Source organism: Engystomops pustulosus, chromosome 6 (assembly GCF_040894005.1).
Source record: "Engystomops pustulosus chromosome 6, aEngPut4.maternal, whole genome shotgun sequence".
Classification (NCBI taxonomy): Eukaryota; Metazoa; Chordata; class Amphibia; order Anura; family Leptodactylidae; genus Engystomops; species Engystomops pustulosus.
The window spans coordinates 31,433,182-31,455,102 of NC_092416.1; the positions used below are offsets into that span (position 1 = coordinate 31,433,182).

General features: G+C 43.8%; 1 protein-coding gene across 2 annotated transcripts; it reads left to right on the forward strand.

The window, feature by feature from the left end:
* Positions 1-1,151: 1,151 nt before the first annotated feature.
* Positions 1,152-19,415, forward strand: ISOC2 (isochorismatase domain containing 2). 2 transcript variants are annotated; one of them, XM_072155480.1, is made up of 6 exons: positions 1,152-1,232; positions 5,734-5,874; positions 12,737-12,949; positions 15,212-15,282; positions 17,079-17,196; positions 19,236-19,415. In XM_072155480.1, exons 2-6 carry the CDS (start codon positions 5,743-5,745, stop codon positions 19,314-19,316), a joined length of 615 nt encoding a protein of 204 aa, XP_072011581.1. In that variant the 5' UTR covers positions 1,152-1,232; positions 5,734-5,742; the 3' UTR covers positions 19,317-19,415. The 2 variants fall into 2 exon arrangements, with proteins under 2 accessions (XP_072011581.1, XP_072011580.1); XM_072155479.1 differs by lacking the exon at positions 1,152-1,232 and adding an exon at positions 1,255-1,454.
* The last annotated feature ends 2,506 nt before the right edge of the window (positions 19,416-21,921 follow it).

Below are 21,921 nucleotides of genomic sequence, written 5' to 3' on the forward strand. Positions count from 1 at the left end.
CTGATCCTCTGGACGAATCCCAGTGTCACGGATAACGTCTCTGATCCTCGGGACGAATCCCAGTGTCACGGATAACGTCTCTGATCCTCTGGACGAATCCCAGTGTCACGGATAACGTCTCTGATCCTCGGGACGAATCCCAGTGTCACGGATAACGTCTCTGATCCTCTGGACGAATCCCAGTGTCACGGATAACGTCTCTGATCCTCTGGACGAATCCCAGTGTCACGGATAACGTCTCTGATCCTCTGGACGAATCCCAGTGTCACGGATAACGTCTCTGATCCTCTGGACGAATCCCAGTGTCACGGATAACGTCTCTGATCCTCTGGACGAATCCCAGTGTCACGGATAACGTCTCTGATCCTCTGGACGAATCCCAGTGTCACGGATAACGTCTCTGATCCTCTGGACGAATCCCAGTGTCACGGATAACGTCTCTGATCCTCTGGACGAATCCCAGTGTCACGGATAACGTCTCTGATCCTCTGGACGAATCCCAGTGTCACGGATAACGTCTCTGACCCTCTGGACGAATCCCAGTGTCACGGATAACGTCTCTGATCCTCTGGACGAATCCCAGTGTCACGGATAACGTCTCTGACCCTCTGGATGAATCCCAGTGTCACGGATAACGTCTCTGACCCTCTGGACGAATCCCAGTGTCACGGATAACGTCTCTGACCCTCTGGACGAATCCCAGTGTCACGGATAACGTCTCTGACCCTCTGGACGAATCCCAGTGTCACGGATAACGTCTCTGACCCTCTGGACGAATCCCAGTGTCACGGATAATGCCTCTGACCATCGGGAGAAGAATCGTTGGGAGACCCAGTAACGAGGAGACCCGGAGAGACGACGGGAATTGGGGATTGCTCATGAGGGAGGGTCAGGGGACCCAGGGCAGAAACCAAATTCAGCTTGAAGGCAAATTTCTTGAAGTCTTTCTATAAATTTCGATAAAATCCGCACAATATTACACGGATCTTTTACATTCACAATTTGCAATATAAAAGCTGCAACAAACATAAAACCCTCATGTGAACATGGCCTTACGGTCTTACTGTAAAACCTGTTTTACCTGCACACGACCTAACACACACCCTACAGCAGCACATGGGGAGCACACCCTCCCCTCTCCCTGTCACTAATCACATGACCATGACATCATCAAAGGTCCTTTAGCCCTCCAGGCTCTAGCGTCTGCAGAGGGGTACGAGCTGCAGACAGAGGTGATGTGTCCTCGCATTGCACACGAGTGACTGTTGTCTGTGGACGCTTGGTGCAACCGCTCTTTACTAAACCACGTCCTATCTTGTTGAGTGTTTGTGACAGCCTGTGATGTGATTGGTCGCTTTTGATCATGTGCTCGCTGCTGTACAAGCTAAATAGCCACAGTGTCCACTCTGACAGAGGAGAAAGGTCTCGAGACGTAGACGAAAGTCACCTGCGAGGTAGGAAACAGGCCGAATATCTCCGCAGACAAGGACTAATCCGTGCAAACCATCACTGACCCTGTAGAAAAAAGTCGTCCGCCTTCACCCATACTGGAGGACGCCCTTTAAACGAGACCAAAAAAAACGATAGAAGAGGGCGAGAGACCGATATGCGCCGTAGATACTCGTCATGTAGATTTTTCTAGAAGTTTCTTTTACGAATCTGTTCTTTCAGTTAAATAATATTTACTGACCTTGATTAGATCCTTCCCCGACTTATGTAAAGGGAACCTGTCAGCAGATTTTACCCCATTAAACTACCAGTCCCCTCAGGTAGCATATGAAATGTCCTTTCTAGAATTACTTCTTTTACGTGAAATTTATAAAAAAAAATGAAATGAGCAGAGAAGAGTCATATTTGCCTGAGATGAGTCAAGTTTAGAGGCTGCAGGAGGAGTGTCACTTCAGATGCCGCGATAGGAGATTATATAGTACCTAGAATTTTTGATGAACTATAGCAGCGGAAATACAGAAATATGTAGTGTAGGAGTTGGATCTCTATCTGCAGCTCACGTGCCCCACTATGTCTATAACAGCTTTTATCTCTTCTTCTGTAGACCACAGATCCCCGAGCCTGAGCAATCAAAAAGATGTTATCTTTAAAATGACATAAATGCATTCTAGGTACTAAAGGACAGAAAATAGGTGAAGTGATGCGCCCCCTGCAGCCTCTAAACTTGACTCATCACAGGCAAAATGTGACTCTTCTCTGCTCATTTTCATATGACATTGGAGGATAAGTTTCTAGGTGAATATGTGAGATTTCACAGAAAAGAGGAAATAAAAATATTATAATAATAATGGTTATATAGCGCCATCATATTCCACAGCAGTCTAGAAATCATAGGGGACATGTACAAATAAAATAAGACATTAAAGAGTAATAACACGTTAGGGCCCTGCTCACAGGAGCTTACAGTCTATGAGGATGAGGGGGTGACACAAGAGCTTACAGTCTATGAGGATGAGGGGGTGACACAAGAGCTTACAGTCTATGAGGATGAGGGGGTGACACAAGAGCTTACAGTCTATGAGGATGAGGGGGTGACACAAGACCTTACAGTCTATGAGGATGAGGTGGTGACACAAGAGCTTACAGTCTAAGACGATGAGGGGTGACACAAGAGCTTACAGTCTATAAGGATGAGGGGGGACACAAGAGCTTACAGTCTATGAGGATGAAGGGTGACACAAGGGCTTACAGTCTATGAGGATGAGGGGGGTGACACAAGAGCTTACAGTCTATGAGGATGAGGGGGTGACACAAGAGCTTACAGTCTATAAGGATGAGGGGGTGACACAAGAGCTTACAATCTATGAGGATGAGGGGGTGACACAAGAGCTTACAGTCTATGAGGATGAGGGGGGTGACACAAGAGCTTACAGTCTATGAGGATGAGGGGGTGACACAAGAGCTTACAGTCTATAAGGATGAGGGGGTGACACAAGAGCTTACAATCTATGAGGATGAGGGGGTGACACAAGAGCTTACAGTCTATGAGGATGAGGTGGTGACACAAGAGCTTACAGTCTATGAGGATGAGGGGGAGACACAAGAGCTTACAGTCTATGAGGATGGGGGGTGACACAAGAGCTTACAGTCTATGAGGATGAGGGGGTGACACAAGAGCTTACAGTCTATGAGGATGAGGAGGTGACACAAGAGCTTACAGTCTATGAGAATGAGGGGGTGACACAAGAGCTTACAGTCTATGAGGATGAGGGGGTGACACACGAGCTTACAGTCTATGAGGATGAGGGGTGACACAAGAGCTTACAGTCAATAAGGATGAGGGGGTGACACAAGAGCTTACAGTCTATGAGAATGAGGGGTCGACACAAGAGCTTACAGTCTATGAGGATGAGGGGGTGACACAAGAGCTTACAGTCTATGAGGATGAGGGGATGACACAAGAGCTTACAGTCTATGAGGATGAGGTGGTGACACAAGAGCTTACAGTCTATGAGGATAATGGGGTGACACAAGAGCTTACAGTCTATGAGGATAATGGGGTGACACAAGAGCTTACAGTCTATGAGGATGAGGGGGTGACACAAGAGCTTACAGTCTATGAGGATAATGGGGTGACACAAGAGCTTACAGTCTATGAGGATGAGGGGGTGACACAAGAGCTTACAGTCTATGAGGATAATGGGGTGACACAAGAGCTTACAGTCAATGAAGATAATGGGGTGACACAAGAGGTGTAAGAGGACCAGCCATTCTTTATAAGGGAACAGTAAAAAATAATTTAATAAATATAAATTCTGCTGCTTGAACCATTAATCAGCCGCCATCTTATATACAAAGTCCAAGGTGAATGTGACTGCAGAGAAGCCGGGAGCTTGGTATGTGGTGTTTGCCGGATAACAGACGGGAGGAGGGCACAGGACGGGTTAGTAATGAGAGTAGAAGTGTTATGCAGTTTGGGAATGTGATAGGCTGTGTAAATAGATGGGTTTTAACGCCAGATTTGTAGCTTTGGAAGTTGGTTATTAGTCTGATAGTCCGGGGAAGGGCATTCCAGAGAATCCGTGCAGCTATGCAGTTTACCTAAAAAAACTCTTTCCAAAAGTCATGTGAAAATGAGCAGAGAACGGTCATATTTGCCCAAGATGAGTCAAGTTTAGAGGCTGCAGAAGAAGCGTCACTTCAGACGCCCCCCTGTCACTCTAAGTACCTAGAAACATGATGCTGATGTCATCGTAAGATACAAATCTAGTGTATACAAACTGACCTAAACTTTTGATAAATTCGTTGCGAGGCTTTTTTGACAATTTCTGTCTGCCACGAATATGCCGAAAAGCAACAAGTGTAAAAAGACATAAATTCATGATAAGAAATACAAGCCTTGCCAAATTATGTGCAGCGGAGAGATGGAAATCCCAATTGAACTGAACCAGCCAAGAGTATGTATGTGGGATCAGGGGCGGTTTTAGACAAAATGAGGTCCCAAAATAAAACTATTTTATGAGCAGTCACAGTCTGACATATAGATGATAGATATATAGACAGGAGATAGATGATAAGCATCTTCCCCCGGGCATTCAACCACGAGCTATTAAAGGAGCAATACATCCTCTGCCCACAAGAGTCTTCATGCAGGGGGCCCTTTTAGCACAAGGGGCCCTAGGCAAATGCCCAGTTTGCTGCCCCCTAACGCCGGCCCTGAGTGAGGTAGAATTGTCCAACAGTGGTGTGACTGGAATAGGCCAGCGAGGGGGGGGGGGGGGGGGGTCTGCATTAGCCACTGTAAACACTTTGTTGTCTCACAAAGAGGCGTTATATATATATATATGAATCCATTGCACATAAAACTGAGCAGCTGTATCTGAGCTGCCATCAGTGGCGTAACTAGGAGAGGCAGGGCCCCATAGCAGACCTCTGAATGGGGCCCCCCTTCCCCCTTAAAAAAAATATACAAATTTATATGCTCACAAATGTGAGTTACAGTTGCACGGTATACACAGTACACATATAGAGCATAATGCAGTATATATACACATCGAGTATATACACAGATACAGTATATATACATCACATATATATTGCACACATAATGGGGGTCATTTACTAAGGGTCCGATTCGCGTTTTCCCGACGTGTTACCCGAATATTTCCGATTAGCGCCGATTGTACCTGTATTGCCCCGGGATTTTGGCGCACGCCATCGGATTGTGGCGCATTGGCGCCGGCATGCGCGCGGCGGAAATTGGGGGGCGTGGCCAAACGAAAACCCGACGTATTCGGAAAAACGCATTTAAAAACCGAAAAAGTGTCGCTTGGGAAGCGCTTACCTTCACCTGGTCCAGCTCGGTGCATTCCGGCGCGTTGAGATGCTTTTCAGCGCAGCAGCGCCACCTGGTGGACGGCGGAGGAACTACCTTCATAAATCCCGGCCGGACCCGAATCCAGCGCAGAGAACGCGCCGCTGGATCGCGAATGGGCCGGGTAAGTAAATCTGCCCCATTATGTTGTACAATGTGCAGAATAATATGTATATAATGGTGTACATCCTCCGTTCTTTAGTTTGTCAGGTTGGATGATGGGGCCCCCTGACAATGTGGGCCCCATAGCAACTGCTATGACTGCTACCACTGTAGTCACGCCCCTGGCTGCCATTATATAGAAATCACATTACAAAGAGCTGAGCCGCTGTATCTGTATTCCCTGTATATCCGTTATATAAATAATTTATATAAAATAAACATTTTAATACATTTCCATCTTCTTGTAGATAAAGACGATGTCCCTGAGCCGCCTGGGGAGGCTGCGGCAGCCGTCCAGTGTCCTGCTCCTGTGTGATATGCAGGAGAAGTTCCGCCATAACATCACCTTCTTCGATCAGATTGTGTCTGTAGCGGCTCGAATGCTCCAGGTAAAAAAAAAAAATCAATAGATAAAAACAAAATAATTTTGTTCAACCTGTATCGTATATTTACTGTATAGATGCCCGGACCTCTAGGTAGTCATTTGCATTGCCCATCAGATTCCTTATGGTTTCCTATGTTGAAACATTACGCCTTAGGTATATGGTATTCATGAATAAGGGGAAGAATATAAGGGGCAGCAGCATATTGTTCTTTTGAAATAATGTTACCATATATACAGGCGGTCCCCTACTCGACTTACAGATGACCCCTAGTTACAGACGGATCCCTCTGCCCACCGTGACCTCTGGTGAAGAGGTAGCTCAGCGCACACTTCCCCCCAGTAGATAGGTAGCTCAGGTAGCTCAGCACACAATGCCCCCCAGTAGATAGGTAGCTGAGCACACACTCCCCCCCCAGTAGATAGGTAGCTGAGCACACACTTCCCCCCAGTAGATAGGTAGCTGAGCACACACTCCCCCCCCAGTAGATAGGTAGCTGAGCACACACTTCCCCCCAGTAGATAGGTAGCTGAGCACACACTTCCCCCAGTAGATAGGTAGCTGAGCACACACTCCCAGCACCAGTAGATAGGTGGTTCAGCACACACTCCCCCCCCCCCAGTAGATAGGTAGCTCAGTACACATTTCTCCCAGTAGATAGGTAGCCCAGCACACACTGCCCCCTAGTAGATAGGTCCCCCTAGTAGATAGGTAGTCCAGCACACACACTGACCCCTAGTAGATAGGTATCCCAGCACACTTTGCCCCCAGTAGATGGGTAGCCCAGCACAAACCGCCCCCCTAGTAGATTGGTAGCCCAGCACACACAATGCCCCCCAGTAGATAGGTAGCTGAGCACACAGTTCCTCCAGTAGATAGGTAGCTGAGCACACACTCCCCCCCAGTAGATAGGTAGTTCAGCACACACTTCCCCCCAGTAGATAGGTAGCTCAGTACACATTTCTCCCTAGTAGATAGGTAGCCCAGCACACACACTGACCCCTATTAGATAGGTCTCCCAGCACATTTTGCCCCCTAGTAGATTGGTAGCCCAGCACACACTGCCCCCCTAGTAGATAGGTAGTTCAGCACACACATTTCCCACCAGTAGATAAGTAGCTCAGCACAATCTGCCCCCCCCTAGTAGATACCCTGTTTCCCTGTAAATAATACAGTGTCTTATATTAATTTTTGCCTCCAAGAGGCAATAGGTCTTATTTTCAGGGGATGTCTTATATTTCCATGAAAAATAATTCACATTTTATTGTTGAACAAAAAATCTACTTCTCTAACATCCTTGTAACTTTCCAAACTTATTTCATGCAGAATTTCTGCAGATAGATAGAATTTTAGATAGATATCTGAGCAGACACTGCCCCAGTAGATAAGTAACCCGACACACACTGCCCCCCCAGTAGATAGGTAGCTCAGCACACACTCCCCCCCCCCCCAGTAGATAGGTAACCCAGCACACACTTCCCCCAGTAGATAGGTAACCCAGCACACACTGACCCCTAGTAGATAGGTATCCCAGCACACTCTGCCCCCCAGTAGATAGGTAGCTCAGTACACACTTCCCCCAGTAGATAGGTAACCCAGCACACACTGACCCCTAGTAGATAGGTATCCCAGCACACTCTGCCCCCCAGTAGATAGGTAGCTCAGCACACACTTCCCCCCAGTAGATAGGTAGCACATTACATACTGCCCCCAATAGATAGGTAGCCCAGCACACTCTGCCCCCCAGTGGATACAGTAGTAATTAATATACGTCACTCCTTGTGAGAATTATTGCGTGTATGGGGCACAAGTAGGGCAACCGACCCCCTGCCGTCTCACGACTACCCCCATGATAGCGGCCATGTGTGCCACTGTGATCCTGATGTATTTCTTACATATTACATTCAGTATTTTTTATTGTTTTGTGTATTTTTATATTTATAGAAAATGTATTTTAAATATTCCAGGATTTCCTGTTTGTTTTTTACTTCATAGTCAGTTTTTTGTTTAAATAAAGAAAATTATTGTTCATGGCTCCAACTGAGCTCTGCGCATGTGCAGTCGCTCTGGCTTCAATGTGACAGGAACCTAATTCCCTGATCCTGAACCTGTACTCTGAACCCAGTCTTGGAGCCTGAATCATTTTTGCGAGCCTGAACCCTGTTCCAGAGCCTGTCCGTTGCCCTTTTCTCTAGTATCTTTATATTTATATGTCTATCTCTTTTTCTGCTTGTCTTTTGTTTCTGTTACTTGCGACATAGTCAGAGTAGGGATCGTCTTCAGGTTGTTTCTTACCGTTAGGGTTAGTGAGGCAATTAGGTAGGGCAGTGATGGCAAACCTTTTAGAGGTCGAGTGCCCAAACTGCAACCCAAAACCTGCATATTTTGTGCAAAGTGCAATTTTCTTGCTCTGTGCTGTACCACGGCTTTCAATGGGCCTGTGTGCACCAATATCTTTGTCAGAAGGAGAGGAAATTTGGGTTGTCACTGGAGCTTCCTATGACAGCCTCCTAAACAGGAAAATTCAGGGGTCCACAGGAAGGGCTCCAGTGATAACCTGACCCTGTTAACACCTCATCTCTCTTCCTGCAGCCTCAGGTATACCAGGATGCTGCACATTAAAATAATACTAAACATGGCAAGTCCTGAGACTGCAGGAGGATCCCTGATTGGCAAACTCTGCCATGGGGCAACAGCCTGAGTGCCCACTGAGAGGGCTCTGAGTGCCACCTCTGGCACCCGTGCCATAGGTTCGCCACCACTGAGGTAGGGTATTGGGGTTGTGGTTAAGATCAGGGCCTGCACTTCGTTTCCACCATTGAAAGTCAGTTATATCACGAGGTAAACGTTGCCCGTTTCGTTTGCGTTTCCAGGGACGTTTCTCTTGCAGGATGTTCCATGTGACCCTAGCCTTACGCAGTTTTCTTGTTGTGTTGCCTTCCGTGTGTATTGTGACTTCCAGCATTATTATTCCCGGGAGCCTCTTGCTGACACAGACGTAATTTGAATAATATTTCCATGACCCCTCCTTTCCCCCTCCGGCTTTCATCCTCATAAATATGACCTGTTTGAAATCCAGCGTGAGCTACAGCTAATCCGCATTGCATAACTTTAACTTTATTTTAAGTGTTTTCCTGTTCCCCATAAATTCCTGTGACTCATGCGGCTCGGTGCGGTGATACACTAGCGCCCCGATAAGCTGCTTGGCAGTGGCTGATGTGTAGTGTCTTTTACTTCAATCAGCAATGACAGACACTTTTTCCATTCAGTCCGTGCCTCGTCCTCTGCCAGCCGAGCTGCTGCGCTATTTATGTGGTGTGGACAACTGTTATTCGCTCACCACCCCGTAGCTGATATAGATATCGCTCTCACTCGCCAGATTAATTAAATCGCTTACACAAGATATCATATAAGCCCCCGTCTTTTATTGTGTCACTGAATGGATTTATTATGTAAAAATAACTGGTCATTAAATAATTTCCCCTTTAATTGGAGCACCATGCTTCTGTTCTGGCTTCAAAGAGAACCTGTCAGGAGAATATCTATCACAAGCTGTCACCAACCTGTTATGCGGGACTGTGATAGGACCACAATGGTGTCGTAGAGTCACAGGGCCAGAGAAGAGTCAAGCTGGCCCCTTTTGGATTGACTAATGTCCCATAGGACATCATTATAAGATACCTACATCAGCTGAAGAATAATGTACCTGGACTGCGGGACATAAACAAGCCAGGAAAGGACATCTGAGTCCCCATGAAAGACATCATCCATACTAAAAGTCAACCTCTTCAACAGTGAACGTATGATAAATAATTCATACAGATTGTATTTACAAGCCATCTTTTGAGGCACATAGAGTTTAAAAGTGAAGCTGTCACTAGGTTTTCACTAATAAGCCTAATAACAAGTTCCTGAACACTATACTAACAGTAGCTAAAAATCATTGTTCCTATCCCCAGAAAATGAACTTTGTAAGATTACAAAGAGAACTTTGTAAGATATATATATATATATACTTTGTAACTTTGTAAGATTAAGATTATACCTTAGTCCCCATGATAGACATCATCCATACTAAAAGTCAACCTCTTCAACAGTGAACGTATGATAAATAATTCATACAGATTGTATTTACAAGCCATCTTTTGAGGCATATAGAGTTTCAAAGTGAAGCTGTCACTAGGTTTTCACTAATAAGCCTAATAACAAGTTCCCGAACACTATACTAACAGTAGCTAAAAAAAATCATTGTTCCTATCCCCAGAAAATTAACTCTGTAAGATTACCTGGCACCCTGACAGAAGGAGCAGCGAGTTCCAAGGGGGTATATTATTCATGTGAGGCAGTGTTTCTCTCAGTTCATGTCTGCTCTTCCCCCCTCTCTTCAGCAGCCAAAGGGTGGGGGAAAGATGGACTTGCCGGCAGACATGAGATGAGAGATACAGTCATGCCATGAATAACAAACAACCTTGTGACAGGTAGGCTTACAAAATTCATTTTCTTGGGATAGGTTCTATGCATTTTTAAGCTAAAACCAGTGTGGGCATAAGTTGTCATAATGCTATTGGCACTTGTCATTAGGCACATTAGTGAAATCTGGTGACAGGTTCCCTTTGAAGGTAATGCATGTTATGCTAAGGGGGGGGGGTCAAAAGTCGCAATGTCACTTAAAAAAAATGGAAAAGCAGCGGAGCTCCTAAGGAAAACATAAAACTATCAAAAGGAGTCACCTAATGATAAATCTCCTCCAAAATGCCCAATTCAATAAAAAAAATCTGTATGTTTAAAAATGACTTTTTCTTTTTGCGACTTTGCAATGTTGCAGCTTTGCTATGGTGGAGCTGCCGGCTCCTGTAGACCGTCAGCGGATGTGGCTGTGGTGCCTGTCACTTAGATGTAATATAAAACTACAAAATAAATGGTAAAAAAAATATAACTTTTCAATCTAAGCCGCCTTTTTTTAACCCCTTGGAGGACATTTAATATTAACGGCACATAAAAGTCTACATAATAAATAAAGTCACAGTAAATATTCAATTGTGGTTTATTGTATTGGCCATGGCAAAAAAAAATAAATTGGGGAATGTGTTTTTTTTTAGACTTTGCTGCCCATTTGGCAAACTCTGTGCAGCGCTGCGTAATCTGTGTGCGCTATATAAATAAAGGAATTATTATTAATTATTTTACAACGCAGCAGATTATCCGTACACAAGGCCCTATGTGATCTCACCCTAAGGGGTTAACCCCCCCAGCTCTATACAAATGTATTTTGGCATCTTAGAAGCTGGTGATTAGCAGTTATGTCTCTAAATCTGGATGACGCCCCTGCACTTCTTCCTGGTCGTGCACTAGATGGAAACATATGTGACAGTATAGGCTTATCCTGCTGAATTACTGGAGCGGCCATGCAATATTTATGTCCCTTTTAGCGCAGTGTGAAAGTCGTGGGCCGCCGCCTGGCATTTAGCTGTGCTTAATAGACTTGTTTGTAGGCTTCAGTAGCAAATATTTGTGTGATTGCAGCGCCTCGCTGCGGAGAGGAGAGGGTAGTCAAGACGAAACTGCTCTATATAACGAGAATAGTCAGGATCATCAGATTTATGAATGCTGTAACTAGACTAGAATAATAATAATAATAATAATAATAATAATTCCTTTATTTATATAGCGCACACAGATAACGCAGCGCTGCACAGATCTTGTCAAATCGGTCCCTGTCCCCAATGGGGGTCACAATCTAATCATCCTATCAGTATGTTTTGGAGGAACATGACCTGACACTTTAAAATTGTGTCTCTACACATCTGATGCCATCATGGGTGTGAGACACTACCCATTTAGTAAAATAATACCCTGATATACTACTACTGTATGAGCACACCTCAGGCAGAAGAGAGTTTAGGTTCACCCTTTGCTACATGAACCGTGGGCATGCAATTTGTTGCTTTACACAATGGGGCAGATTTACTTACCCGGTCCAGTCGTGATCCAGCGGCGCGGTCTCCGACGCTGATTCGGGTTCTGCCGGGATTCACTAAGGTCTTGCGCCCGATGTCCACTAGGTGTCGCTGCTGCGATGAAGTCCGCCGGAGTTCACCTCCTCCGTCTCGGTGTATGTGAGTGCATGATCTTGCGACACAAATCCTTTTTTAAATTCCGCGTTTTTTCCGAATCCGTCGGGTTTTCCAACGGCCACGCCCCACGATTTCTGTCGCGTGAAAGCCGGCACCGATGCGCCACAGTCCAATCGCGTGCGCCAAAATCCCGGGCCAATTCAGAGCACATCGGAAAAATTTGGGAAACCCGACGAAAATGCGCGATTCGGACAATTAGTAAATGTGACCCAATGTCTATGGTGCCATGCATGGCTATCTCTCTCTCTCTCTCTATGTATATATATATATATATATATATGTGTGTATACACATATATATATATATATATACATATATATACACTTTCATTTAGATTTTGAACCTTCACTACTATCTGAAACATAGAAAAAGAGAGATGAGACAGATCAGAGATGAGAGATGCTATAAAGACCTTATCTGTAGCTTGTCGAGTAAGTCTTTGCACACTGCTGCTTGCCGGCAGGAAGTGCCTGTGTTTGAGCTGGTCTTGTAATGGAGAAGGGCTGGATGCAGTGAGCACTGCAGTGTGCAGACAATAGAAGCTATTCATGAAAAGATTCTGCCCTGCCTGACTATAGTCAGAAGATTTATGGTTGGATCAAGGGCCAACAAAAATTATACATACCAGGACTGAGAGACCGGTGGGATTTATATCTGTGAAATGCTGTATTTTTGTGAAAAACAGTGAATTAGAGAATGTGTTATTTAGTTTTTTTCTTTTCTTTGGTTCACAGACTGCAAAGATATTGGAAATACCCGTTGTTGTCACTGAGCAGTACCCTAAAGGCCTCGGCCCTACTGTGCCTGAACTTGGAGCTGAAGGTCTTAAAAAATATTCTAAAACCTGTTTCAGTATGCTGATTCCTGAAGTGGAGAAGGAGCTTCAGCGCACACCTGAGCGTCAGTCTGTGATCCTGTGCGGCATCGAGACCCACGCGTGCATCATGGTATCTATAATGCATAGTCTATTAATCTTGTCTTATAGAGTGAGTTATAGAATCACATCAAGGAGTCATCGCAGCCCACCCTGACAGGCCGGGACACAGGAAGGGGCTAAGTAGTCCATTATGGCAACGTAAATTATGTATGACTACAAGATGAGTCCTGCATGTTTATGCACGGTCGGGAGGCCTAGATCTCAGACTAGATAGCTATGGTCAAATATTTGTATAAAATGAAATATGTGCGGTAGATACTGGGTTACTTTCTTTTAGTTTGGGACACTACATTTTTTAGAGCGACATATTGCCCAAGAGGGTTCCTCTTAGCCAATGTAGACCTAGGTTCAGATTCTCATCCATCAAGCAGCATTGGTCACAATAGGTACCATGATACTAGTGACAGAGGGGTCCATCACAGGATCCTCTAATGGGCCTTGACACTAACCAAATACCGGACCCCAGAGGCTACTAGGGATTATTTCCTCAGAGGGTAATGGAAGGTTGGCTACCAGAATGATAGCCCTTAGAACCCAGTCTGATTGATTATTTACAAATCTGTGAGATACCCTGATTGGGTCGGGGAAGAAACTATTCCGCTTATCAGTTTGCCATTAAACACCACCTTTGCAGGTGTACAGAGGCATATAGGTCTTTAGGGGTGGTGTAAGGAAAATTTGCCTCAAAGCCGCCTTGAAGGTAACCCTCTAATATCAAGCATGACTTTCAAAAAGCTTAATGACATGATACGGGAGAGTAGTCAAACCTAATTTTCTGGAGATAGGAACTATGCATATTTTAGCTAAAATCAGTGTGGGCACTAGTTAGTATAGTGCTATAAGAACTTGTGATTCGGTTTCTTAGTGGAAATCTGGTGACAGGTTCCCTTTAAAGGCCACCTTTGCAGGTGTATGGAGCCCGTATGCCTTTAAAAGACACTTATTCTTATTCTGTAAATGATTAAGAGGTCCACCATCTTGCCTAAGCATTTGGAGATTAATAGAAGTCAAATGGATTATAGAGACCTTAAAGGGGTTTTCCAATGAACAAAAGTTAGGCCATATCCATGGGATAGGGCATAACTTGCTGATCAGTGGGGATCTCAGTGCTGAGACCCCCACACATCATGAAAAACGACGGGTCCGATGGGGTCCCACGTACCTCCATTGGGCCTCCCGTCACTCCGTCAGACTAATGGAGCAGACAGCCGCACATGACCCTATCTCTATGGAGCTGACGGAAATAGCCGAGCGCCGAGCTCACGATCTCCATCAGGACCCATGGATAGGGCCTAACTTTTGTTCGTGGGAAAACCCCTTTAACAATGGAGATATTTTGTGACTTCTGTAGGAAAAATATTGTGGGCATGCTCGATGACCCGCATAGAGGTCACTTCACAGGAAGGGGAAGTAGATAATCTTTGACGATCCCCTAATGTGAATAGTGGATCCTGTTAAAATATGTCTAAGCTGTAAAAATATTCTAGGACTAGGTTCTAAAAAATATGTCTAACCAGAAAATGTGATTTGAACAATAGCTCATTTTATTTTTTGTTGAGACCGTTCTTCAGGATGACCTATATTGGCCATGTTTAAAAGGGGTTGTCCACTTTACCTCATGTTTTTTGTAATGTGTGAGTAAGTGTGGGGGGGCAGGATATGAGGTAATTTACCAATATACATCTAGTAATAGTTCTGCACTGCTTTCTTCATAAGTAAAGTGAAGTCTCCTGTCTTTTACCTCATCAGCCAGACATTAATGACCATAAAATGGCCGCAGATGGAGGGTCATGTGATCTCTATCTGTCCATGAGCAAATGCCCTGCCAGGACGTTAATCTAATAATCAGAGGGTCATGGACAGACATATACCACATGACCCCCTCCATCTGCAGCCACTTTATGGACAAGAATTTCTGGCTGATGAGGTAAAAGAACTATTACTAGATGTATATTGGTAAATTACCTAATATCCGGCCCACCCACACTTATACACACATTACAAAAAACATGAGGTAAAGTGGCCAACCCCTTTAACATTATTTACTATTTTGGTGTCTACTGGCAAAAGTTCAACACTAAAACTAGGACCCGCACCACATTTAATACAAAATTCCTGTCAGAGAAATGTATGACTTTTTTTTAGGCCTTTTCATTAAGGAGCCGCCGTGCTCGTGCCCTTGATCTAGCTATAAAATGGCTTCTTTCTTAAATGAATTGATGTGACTTGTTCAATGTTTAGTTTCTACAACATCTGTGACTTTTCTTGGCAGAGCACCACCCTGGACCTCCTCAATAAAGGATTCGATGTCCATGTGGTAGCCGACGCTTGTTCATCTCGTAGGTAATACTTGTCCGGCTTGTACCTTCTTGTAGTTACATAAATGAGGCGACATACTTATCCCTCTTTTACTGTCAGCTTTCTTTTAATTCTACATCTCTAGATCTTACGCTTGACTAATAAAACTAAAAGTATGTGCGAGTAGATTTCTCATGCAGCGTCAGACCTGAATATATTTAATAAGGAGACATTCTCTGGACACTATGGGGGTCATTTACTAAGGGCCCGGTTCGCATTTTCCCGACGTATTACCCGAATATTTCCGATATGCGCCGATTCTCCCTGAATTGCCCCGGGATTTTGGCGCACGCGATCGGATTGTGGCGCATCGGCGCTGGCATGCACGCGACGGAAATTGGGGGGCGTGGCCGAACGAAAACCCGACGGATTCGGAAAAAACGCAGCATTTAAAACAAAAAATCTGTGCCGGAGCTTGCACTTACCTTCACTCAGCCCGAGCCGGTGAACTCCAGTGCGTTCCGATGCTCTTCAGCGCAGCAGCGCCACCTGGTGGACGGCGGAGGAACTACCTTAATAAATCCCGGCCGGACCCGAATCCACCGCAGAGAACGCGCCGCTGGATCGCGAATGGACCGGGTAAGTAAATCTGCCCCTATATATTTCTCATATTTGTTCTATTTATGCATATATTTATCATATTTTCTGACATAATTCATCACCTTTATGGCAGACGGTGGCTGAAGTGGATTATCTGATTGTAATGGACAGTTATAGACCCACTGTAGCCCGGATTCTAGATTGATGGTCTTGGTAGTCCCCTGATTTTCACCCTTCAATCCTTGTTTGCTGATCTGGACTTTACTGCAGGGAAGTGACCAGGTCAATACCTCTTGCTGCATCTTTTCTCCTTGAAGTGCACCCTCCACTTGTGAAAAAAAGAGGGCAACCAGCCCCATATTCCAGGTGGATGTCAATCAGATGATAGGGCATTTCAGTCAAAATCCCAATTAGTGGATATTGATCTTATACAGGCGGTCCCCTACTTAAGAACACTCGACTTACATACGACCCCTAGTTACAAACGGACCTCTGGATATTGGTAATTTATTGTACTTTAGTCCTAGGCTACAATAAACAGTCATAATAGTTATCAAATGTGTCTGTAATGAAGCTTTATTGGTAATCCTGGTTCTTATGACAACCCAACATTTTTAAAATCCAATTGTCACAGAGACCAAAAAAGTTCTGGCTGGGATTACAATGATAAAATATACAGTTCCGACTAACATACAAATTCAACTTAAGAACAAACCTACAGACTCTATCTTGTATGTAACCCGGGGACTGCCTGTATTTGATTAGAATTTTCACAACGGAGGAACACAATTGTTGGTTCCTGGAGATTTCTGCTATCTATGAACCTCTTTGCTCAGGCACCTACCTCTAGTGAAAAGTGCCTTAAATATCTTATAAAAGAGCTTGACTGGGAATAGACAGCAAATTTATTTAATATCCATAAGAGTATTGACCAAAGAATCAGATAGATCACTATGACATGCTGATCAGTGAGCTGAGACAGGTGGATGAGCAACATTGATTGTTCCACAATCCAGACACATGGGTTACTATTTTTATAGTAATATTCTGATCAGTTTGTTTCTGCTGAATGATGGTGCATCCATTCAAATTAGGTGGGAGAGTAACCCTGTTCAATCCCTTTAAGAACATAAAAGCAACAAAAAAACCTATGAAATCAAATGAAATGTCTATGATGAAATATCACTTCATATGACTTCATCAGGGTAATTTCATTTAAGGGGGTCATTCTTTTTATGTAGCCAGGTAGACCGCCTCTTAGCTCTCTCCAGAATGAAGCAGAGCGGAGCTTTCCTAACCACCGGTGAAGGAGCGATCTTACAGTTACTACAGGACGCTACACATCCCAAGTTCAAAGAGGTAAATTTCCTTTATTGTATAGTGGAATAATAGGCTAAATAAGATAATTTATCATTTATAGGGTAGGATATTTTAAACTTTTGACATGTGTGGTCCTGGTACCTGGTATATTTCTTTACAGAATTATATTGTATGTTTGTATATATGGGGTGTGTATATATTGTGTTAATACTGTTTACCATATATACTCGAGTATAAGCCAAGATCTCGGCTTATACTTGAGTCTATGAAAAGACAACTCTGTACCTTTCCGACGCCCCCCGCAGTTCTTCTTCTGTCTTCAGCTCTGGCTCCGTCTTGGGCTCCTCACACAGTCCCAGCACACACACCATGACATCAGCTGCTTACCGACATCATAGTGTGTGAGCCGCCACCAGCACACATTATGATGTCAGAAAGTGGCTGACGTCATGGTGTGTGCGACAAGACCATGTGGGGGCAGCCTAAGATGGAGCCAGAGCTGAAGACAGAAGAGGACCTGCGGGGGCGTGAGTACAGAGTTGTTTGCTACCTTTTAGGCGGGGAAGGGGGCTGCTGGCTATAAACTAAGGGGACAGGCACTGGCTATATAGAAGGGGGCAGACTATATATACAGGGGCTGGCTATATACTGGGGGCAGGCACTAGCTATATACTGGGGGGCAGGGGCTGGCTATATACTGGGGGGCAGGGGCTGGCTATATACTGGGGGGCAGGGGCTGGCATATACTGGGGGGCAGGGGCTGGCTATATACTGGGGGGCAGGGGCTGGCTATATACCGGGGGGTAGGGGCTGGCTATATACTGGGGGGCAGGCGCTGGCTATATACTGGGGGGCAGGCGCTGGCTATATACTGGGGGGCAGGCGCTGGCTATATACTGGGGGGCAGGCACTGGCTATATACTGGGGGGCAGGCACTGGCTATATACTGGGGGGCAGGCACTGGCTATATACTGGGGGGCAGGGGCTAGATATGTACTGGGGAGCTGCTGACTATATACTGGGGAGGCTGTGACCAATGTATTTCCCACCCTAGGTTTATACTCAAGTCAATAGGTTTTACCAGTTTTTTTATGTAAAAATTAGGAGCCTCAGCTTATACTCGGGTATATACAGTATATTTTATGTATGTTTATTAGATGTGTATAAGATGTGTATATTTTGTAAATAGAAGTGTATAAATGTATATATGAGTGCATAAATATGTATGTATGAGTGTGTAAATGTGTGCGCAGAACTGTATTCGTGTGTATAAATGTCTGTGTGTGTGTGTGTATATATATAGTATATAAATATGATTGTATAAATGTAAGTGTATACGGTTTGTATGTTCTCTCCGTGTTTGCATGGGTTTCCCTCCGGGTACTCAGGTTTCCTCCCACACTTCAAAACATACTGCTAGGTTGTTTCGATTGTGAGCCCCATGGGGACAGGGACCAATTTGCCATGCTTTGTGCAGCGCTGCGTAATCTGTGTGCGCTATATAAATAAAGAATTATTATATAAATATGTGTATGAGTGTATAAATGTGTATCATTGTCTAATCATGTGTCAGTGTACAACTATGTATATTTTTTATGGGATAGGGGTGCCCCATTCAGATGTCTCCCATGGGGCCCAGCTCCTCCTAGTCACGCCCCTTTTTCGTTTGAATTAGGCTCCTATCAGCCATAGAAATCCATGGTTACTATTGATTCAAATTCAAAGAAGCTTTATTGGCAGGACCAAATACAAGTTAGCATTGCCAAAAAATGTATAAAATATTGGAATAAGGTGGGGTACAGGGGTCTCTACCTGTAATCCACCCTCATAGCGCATATTGTACTCGCCTCAGTAAGTGGAGCGGTGGCTGTGCATGACCAGATCTCTTTTCACTTCTATGGGACCATCTATCGTACTCCAGAAGTGACGAAATAGAGCCACACATGCTGCCGCCACTTCTCTTCTCACCAGGGGAATCCTATGATCCATGATGGGAATAACCCTTTGGATATGCCATAAAGATCCCAAATGGGAATATCCCTTTAATCAGAATTCTATAATTTTTCTCTGTTGTTCAGGTCCAGAAGATTATTAAGGATCCGGCTCCGGACAGTGGACTTTTGGCTCTGTTTCAAAACCAGAATCCCCTCTTCAGCTGAACTTGTGCATATCATTGCCGGTGGTCAAACAGAACAATGTGAATGTAACAAAAAAAAAATCTATTTCAATAATTGTAATAAAATACTGTTTTGTGAAAATGGACTTTATGAGTATATTTGTACCTATATAATGTTCATTGTAGTTTGTAAGTTATACCCGGTGAGGGGACCTAAACGACTTTTATTAAAAAATTTGAATTTTCAGGAGCTTAAAGGGGACATTTCACTGGGTTTTACCCCACTAATCTACCAGCCCCCTCAAGTAGTGTATGAAATATCCTTTCTACAATGGATCTGGATCTTTTTCTGAAGCTTGCATTTCCAACTATGTGTTTAGCTGCCTGTATCTCCATTGGTGTAGCTCACAAAACCATATGCCTGATAGGAACTGAGAGATGGGATCCTTGTCTTTAAAATGACACAAAAATCCCTTTTCTAGGTGCTATAGAACATAAAATAGTGGCTTTTGAAGTGACACAGTCCTTGCAACCTGACCTTAAACTTGACTCATCTGATGTAAAAATGAGGTGGAAGAGTCATATTTTCCTGACTTTGGGGGAGATTTTTTTTTATAGGTAGATGAGATTTTACATAATGTTATTCTAGAAAGGAAATGTCATACCCTGAGAGGGCTAGTATTTTAGTAGGGTAAAACCTGATGATGGGTTCTCAACTTTGCCTATCTTGCTGTAGTAGGTTTCTAATTTTATACCGTCTTACTGATACCGTCTTATACCCTGGTGAGTTCTATCGGAAGCCTAATTGTGCAACAATTCTTGGAGAAGTCGCTACAGTTCCATTATATGTACCAGCAGTGTCATAGTAAAAATGGTTAGAAAAAGACATCAGTCCATCAAGTCCGCTCTCTGCAATGTTATACTATCCTCCTCTGTATTAATTACTTTACAGAGCTTAGTATCATCTGCAAATATTGAAACTCTACTTTGTAAACCCTCTAAGAGATAAATAATAAAAATATTAAAAAGAAGTGGCCCCAATACTGACCCCTGTGACACTCCATTGCTAACATCAACCCAGTCTGTGAATGTGCCACTAATGATGACTCTGTTTTCTATCACTGAGCCAATTCCTTACCCAAATACACAAATTTTTCCCCTAGTCCCAGAAGTCTTATTTTATTGCCAAAATCAGGACATGGCATTTTTATAACAATTTCCCTAAAATTTGATTAAGAATGGGAAAAATGACTATTAGGGTTGAAATCTGAGGGATCTGAGCAGATGGAAACCTTGGAGAGACTGAAATGTTTTAGCATTTCTCTGGTACAATCTCTAAAGGGGTTGTCCAGGACTGCCATTTTCTTTAAAGGATATCTACCACCAGGATGAATGGCTGTATGCAAATGATCCTGAGGGGCTCCAGGCTCCATTAACACCTATGGAGCCAGGAGCCCCTCAGGATCATTTGAATATAGTCCTTCATCCTGGTGGTAGATGCCCTTTAAACACTGAATAAAATAAGAAGAGATGTGATACTTAAAGGGGTACTCTCGTCTGGACATTCACATTCAGTTTGATTAATCTGCCATATATAAACATTTCTTCAATTTGATGTTATTAAAAAAAATGTTTCTGTGTGAAGATAATTTCACATAAATCTGGCCATGTTGTCCCTTAGAAACGAGAGAGCTTCCTCGGTTACGACCACGTCACACTCTGGCAGTGGTGGCCAGACATGCGTTATTGAGTCCTGTCTGACCTCCTGGATTAAGCAATCATTACCACAAGACGGCTGCGGGACATGCAGTAACTCCCGGACATTTCATATACAAAAACATTTTGTTTATTTGTGCCATCCCTCCAGTAGAGGTGGCCGTATCCGAGGAAGCTATCTCGTTTCTAAGGGACAACATGGCTACATTTATGAGAAATTTTCTTCACACAGGAGCATTTTTTTTAATAACATCCAATTGAAGAAATGTTTATTAATGGCAGATTAATGAAACTGAATGTGAGTGCCCAGACGAGAATACCCCTTTAACTCTCTCCTTGCTCTTGATTCCAGCTTGGAATCTATGTTTGCAAAAATACACAGCAATCACGTGATATCGCCATTTCCATACAGAGACCAGCATTGACAAGACGCTTGACTCACGGAGAGGAGAGAATTGTGTCCCATGTATGAAATTATAATCCTGGCCAACCCCTTTTAATCCAACTCAATCCAGATACAAGATGCTTCAGCCAGAAATCTTTTCCTAGTTGCTTTGGAAACGCACTATTTTATACCATTTTACCCGAATCTGTGAGATAAATAAAAGGAAATCTCAATTTTTTTTTATACCTGTACAGACAGATGATTGATTAAAATCTACGTTTTTCTACCCACACAAAAAGATGTGTATGATGTGATGTGCAAGAGCTACGGTAATCTGCCGCTTTCTGAATGTAGAAATGATTTAATATCTTGTATTTACGACTGTAGAATTCACATGGTCCACCTACCTGCTGTAATGATGGTCCACCTACCTGCTGTAATGATGGTCCACCTACCTGCTGTAATGACCATGTAGAGGCCCACCCATAGGTAGTTTAACCATTAAACCAGACAACTTACAATTCATGTTGCCTCAATTTATACAAGT